At 38.0% G+C, this 5,830-nt stretch overlaps 1 protein-coding gene across 1 annotated transcript; it reads right to left on the bottom strand.

The window, feature by feature from the left end:
- Positions 1-472: 472 nt before the first annotated feature.
- Positions 473-3,864, bottom strand: LOC121778242 (TORTIFOLIA1-like protein 3). Its single transcript, XM_042175565.1, has 5 exons — positions 2,944-3,864; positions 2,677-2,785; positions 1,580-2,145; positions 1,056-1,469; positions 473-864 (listed from the first exon to the last, which is right to left on the bottom strand). The coding sequence occupies exons 1-4, from the start codon at positions 3,754-3,756 to the stop codon at positions 1,092-1,094; spliced, it is 1,866 nt and encodes a 621-aa protein (XP_042031499.1). The 5' UTR covers positions 3,757-3,864; the 3' UTR covers positions 473-864; positions 1,056-1,091.
- Positions 3,865-5,830: the final 1,966 nt, after the last annotated feature.

The following is a 5,830-nucleotide window of genomic DNA, read 5'->3' as shown; positions in this document are numbered from 1 at the left end:
TTATGGATAATTTTTTCTCAAAAAGATCTCGAGCCATTGCCACCACTCACTCCACTCCAGCCAGCGTCAGCCGTTGTTGAATATAAATAAACTCAAAATTGAATTCAATCAGTAATGTGAAGCAAAATTCAAATAAAGTTGTGACACAAATATGAGTATAAAATAGGTGTGAGTTGTTTGTTAGTATTACTATTTCAAATCACAGCTACGCCTAAATTACTATGGTTGTAATTGGAAGAGTAAGATGCCACTAAACCAACACAAACATATAGGTCCAAATTTTATAGTGGGTTGTTACTTCAGTAATGAACACAATCATTTCGTGTAATGAGAAATGTATATGTATCCATTTTTTTTATCAATCTAATTATGATTTTGATCACTTATTTCTGAATATGATTTAATTTTACAATTAGAAATTAATTAAAGTGGATTTGGTGTACAATTCTTCTGTTCATAATATACCAATCACTTTTAGAAACACAATCAAATTTCTTAGAAAATAACATGTGACATTACATAGCGGTCTAACATCATTGTAACTAAATTTTACAAAGATATGAAGCAGAAGTAATCATTTCTCGACCTTATATGCATCCATACTTGCTAAAAGCAGGATTAGTTCCATTTCTCTCATGACGGGGTACACGTGTCGTACCTTGGATGGACGGGACAGTCTCCGTCTTCTGTGACTCAATTGTGCCTTGTATACACGTGCAGAAACGAAGAATCAAAGGGCTGATACTGGTGTGAGGATCATGCTGTTGATCCTCGTTTCACCAAGGAAATCGTGTATATATGTGGGTATTGAGAGTGTTAGTATCCTTCAAAATGAGCTATAGTAGGCTCTATTTGGTCCATTACCTGCATTAGGAAGCCGGAGATAAAGAGTCTATCGAGCCTTCAAATACATATGATCGAGCGTATGAAGGATAGACGATCAAATAAGCTCAAAATTGTTTCATCTACTAAAGTATGTGGTGGATGCTTAAATATATGCCATGTGAAATCCATAATCAAACGAGTCGGGTTGATAGCTACTGATGAGAGGGTACCTTGAGTAGCCTGGGCATGTAAATGGATGGCACACATCAAGCAGTACTATTATTTACGGCTCCTGTTGAGGAAACTTCAGGTAATCCTGGGGAGCCACTAGGAATGTTGGCCAGTGGGTTTATGACAAGCGCATTGCGACCTTGGAGAAACCTTCGGTGTTCCATGGATGGATTTCCACCAGAAGAAGCTGGTAATCGAGGAGCTGAAGAACGAGATCCTGCTTTTCTCCACAGCTTTGAGCTCAAGAAGTCAGTGCCAGGTATCTTGCAGCACATAGCTCCTGCTGCACCATTTTGGGACATCCTTCCAGTTGAGACCGCTAGGTCAAACGAAATTTCATCCAAAGCAAGCTCAAGACCGTGCACACGTGCCTCTAGGGAATTCATTCCTTTCTGTGAACTTCCAATAAATTTCTAGATTTTGTACAAGAATGTAATGTCAGATGATCTACTGTTGCAATATCTGAGAATGTAGCTGAAGGGGAAAATGTTTAGGGAATTACTAGTGGAAGAATGCTGAATACCTGAAGCATGTCCATCAAATTGGATTGCTGACTTTCAATCTGAAGAAGTTGATTCCGTATCAAAGATAAGTCGTCACACTCTTTCTGGTTCCTACAGATATCTCCCGTTTCATTACTAACAACAATGCTGGTGTCGCCACACGGAACAACACGAGAGACACCTCTGAAGAACCCAAGCTTATGCTTCCCATTGTTCTCCTTGAAAAGGGCACGTTTAATTCCTGACTTTTCAAATGCTTTCTTCTCTCCCTCACTGGTTCCCATAGCATGTTCTCCTCTACCATCGGATGATTCCACTCCATAACAACCAGCAGGAGTGACGATTTCAACTTTCAAGTCAGAGGACTTCTTCCGATCTAACTTCTGGAACATCGCTGGGCCTGTTTTCTTCACATTAGAACCAAGAGGACTTCTTTTCCTTGCAGTCGAAGCTGGAGAGCCATCAGCATGCGGCGTCCTGGTAGCCGGGCTATCCAGAGGGCTTCTTCTCCTTGATAAAAGAGTATTAGACCCAACCGAGCAGGGAGTCTTGGAGACAGGAGGGTAACGGCCATCATTTGCATTTTCTGAACTCGGAAACAAAGAAGTCAATTAAGTATTCTAGGAAAAGAAGCACGAAAATGAACAGATTCAGATGTAAGTATATAGTCATATCGATGTCTGAGACAAAAACGCATGTGAAAACGATACCACGAACCAGCCTGGACACAAAATCTACAGAAAAAATGAACAAAATAACAATTCCAAGCACTAGAAGCAGAATAGATATTCAATAAGTCAAAAGTTGACAAGAACATGGAACATATTAATATAAACATCTGCATCTCAAAGAAGGAATTTAATACAGAAAAGTGAAAGAAAACAACAAAGGCAAAAAAACAAACTGACACCACAGTTCATAACTGCATAAGAGCTGAAAAAGCATAATCAACACAATAAAGCATTCAGCACATGACACTAAAGCAATGATTAAATCACTTTAATCCATTTTCTGAGGAAAGTTTGTCCTGGCATGATTTACACCATGAATTAACTTTGGAAGAATGAATAAGAAACAGTAACAGTTGTAAACAGCAGATGGAAATCATGTATCTTACGCTTAGACGATGCCTCTGATTCCGGTACCGGCGAGAACTCCTCAGGCAGATCTGGAATTTCATTCCAAGCTTCAATCATCTGATTCATCGTCTCCCTTGCTGCCTTCACCTGATCAGATCAATCCATACTCATAAACACACACAATCACAATCTATTTGTTAAGAAACTGAATTCTAGGTCATTATAAAAAATCAATTGATTCAGCAAATTCACTCAAATTTTAGGTCATTGAAATCAATCATTTAAATCAGCTTAAGATCACAGACCTTATCAAATCTCTTGGCCTCAAAAGTCTTCAAGCACGACGCCTTATACTCAGAGAGCGATTCCTTCTCCACGGAGGCGATCTTCACTAACGCCTCCGCAGCAGCCTTCCTCGCGGCCCAGTCATCACTGCTCAGGAAATCCACCAACAAATTGAGCAAATTCCAAACCACATTCCCCGCGCCGACACGCAGCACTCCCTCCACCGCAACAACACTCCCCACCAGCGCCAGAAGCGCCGGCTTCGCCTTGAAACAGTCACTCCTAGCCAGCTTCTCGATCCTCGGTAGCAGCCTCCTCAAGCTCGCGGCGTCAGGACTCCTCGATCCTTCAATCGCCGCCGCCAGGCACAGTGCCGCGCCTGCCTGCGCGCTGGAATCCTGCTCCGTGAACAGCGATTCGACGAACGGCTTGATCAACGACGCGAACGGAGGGGAGGTGACGTGAGACGAGATGGAGAAAGACGCGGCGACGCAGGCGGCGCGGACGGAGGAATCGGCGTCGCGGAGGCGGCGGACGACGGAGGAGAGGATTTTCGAGAGGTAGGGCGAGAGAGAGTTGCCTTGGCTCTCGGAGAGGATCGAGACGAGCTTGAGGCACTGGCGGCGGACGGGCGACTTGTCGGAGGAGTCGGTGGCGGAGACGGAGGAGATGAAGGAGGGGAGCGCATCGGCGGAGAGAGCTCTCGCGATCGATTCGAGCTCCGACGCCGCGGCGGAGTGCGTGTCCCTATCGGAGAGCTTGTGGAGGCACGTGAGCACGCGGTGCCTTAGGTCACGTGCCTTGGCCTGCTTCACGGAATTGGAGGCTGACATTGTCGATATACAGCTCGAGAAATGTGAATCCGTGGTGAATTTAATTTTTCAGCGGTGGCGGAGGCGCCGGCGGCATCTCCGGCGACATTAGTCGGAGAAGATGGTTGAGTCTAGATTTACTATTTCTCCTTCGGGAATATTTATAACGGTGCGGGGTAGTATTGTAATTTAGCTTGTTCTTCGTAACTAACCATGTCAAACGGTGCCGTTTAATGAGTACGTGATTTTATTATAAGTAATTAATTACTGTTTTAAATTCTTAATCAAGAAATATTAATTATACTTTCTTTGTTTTCGTCCCATGCATTCCATAATGTGGAAAAAGGAGATTTGAGTTAATACGAGACTCCTAATTAAGGAAAAACAACTCATTTTTAGCAATTATGGGGTTTATTTAATTTAAATCTCTTGGATGCTCTCTCTAAATCAAGAAATTGAAACCATAAGTATTTAATAGTGATAACTTGTAAGCATCATTTTCCCTCTTTCTTACACAAAAAAAAGAAGCATCATATTCCCCAAAATAAGGTGACAAATCTTTGAACAAATGTATTAATAAATTTTGGTAGTTGATAAGATAACTTGTTAATTAAATAAATATCCAATTCATTATAATATATTTTGAAAAATAAATAAACTACTCTTAAACATGAATGAAGTGAAATTGATTTAGGAGATTGAGGTCTTTGCTATATAATAGGTACACTTTGGATTCGTGGCTTAAGTCAACCATTAAGCAAATAATTAGAGATAACATTGGGCCTAATAATTTATAATCATGATTTATTCAGCCACACTTGGAAATCTGCATTCATGAGTAAATTAACCTTTTTAAATTGATAATCGATAAACTACAATAACTGACACATCATAATAGTTGTCATTTGAAAGGATAAACTATAATTACTCAATAAATTTAAAACTATTTTCAGTAATATATTTATATAATATTATTTGTTGGTTATATTTAATAATTAAAAGGGGAAGGAGTGTAGAGTTGAAGGTAATTGGCAATCATTGTTATTCTTTGTCGGCTAAAAGAAATGTGTTTTTCTTTTTGCATCTTACGTTATTAAGCCTTACTATGATCAAGGTATTGTTTGAGGATCAAGCATCAATGATGCAAGAAAAAGAAAAAAAATACAAAGGGCAAACAAATTCCAACATTAATTTTAATTTATAAAAACATAACATTAAATATTTATTAGTTCGAAATGCAATATATTTTAATAATTATATATTTTCATAGCTCATTGAGCATTACAGACTAATCCATCATAATTAAGCATCAAAATTACACGTACACTACAACACATAGGTTCGATCTAATTATAATTTGACTTTTGGCTATAATTAAATTAAACTATGCAACTGGAATCAAATGGCATTCCTTCTAATTTGTTAATCGCGAAATTCGAGTATGATCGCATAAACATCCATATTATATAAATATACAAGAATCATATAAAATAAATATTACTCCTGTAAGCTAATAATCAATTTTAGGCTGTAGATCACATCATCATCATCATTTTGTTGATTAAATTAATGATCTTTGAGTTTGAATCCATTGAATGATGAAAATTATGTTATTTTCAAAATCATCATTTTCACATCAAATTATCATAGTTTATAATAAATTCATTCTTCTCTAATTTTTTAAATTTTATAGTATTATAATACTTAAGTTTGTAAGGTATACCTTATACTACATATATTTAACATATCCATATTTAATATTTGAGAAAACTTTATCCACCATAATCGATCAACTATGCAATGTTTCAAACATTTATAAAAAAAAATAAAATCTCTTTCACTGACCATAAATTCAGAACATAGTCATTATTAATTGATTCAGTGAATAAATACTTTAAATATTATTTTGCATGAATATAGTATGCCATTTGTTATCAAGTCGCACTCTACCCTCATAAATCGAAACCTATTATTCTCCTTCTTCTAGAAATAATAAATTGTGAATTCATATATACATGCTTCCATTGCTCCACGACCAACTATATATGTTACTCTACTACTTAATTAAACATATTATTTAATCACTTCATTTACA

This window comes from Salvia splendens, chromosome 19, assembly GCF_004379255.2.
Source record: "Salvia splendens isolate huo1 chromosome 19, SspV2, whole genome shotgun sequence".
Taxonomy (NCBI): Eukaryota; Viridiplantae; Streptophyta; class Magnoliopsida; order Lamiales; family Lamiaceae; genus Salvia; species Salvia splendens.
This window is presented reverse-complemented; position numbering and strand designations above follow the sequence as displayed.

Coding starts and splice junctions, on each gene's coding strand:
- LOC121778242 (XM_042175565.1), bottom strand. CDS start 3,756: ATGTCAGCCTCCAATTCCGTGAAGCAGGCCAAGGCACGTGACCTAAGG. Junction 2,786..2,943: donor AGGCCAAGAGATTTGATAAG/GTCTGTGATCTT, acceptor TGATCTGATCAG/GTGAAGGCAGCAAGGGAGAC. Junction 1,470..1,579: donor ATTTGATGGACATGCTTCAG/GTATTCAGCATT, acceptor TACAAAATCTAG/AAATTTATTGGAAGTTCACA.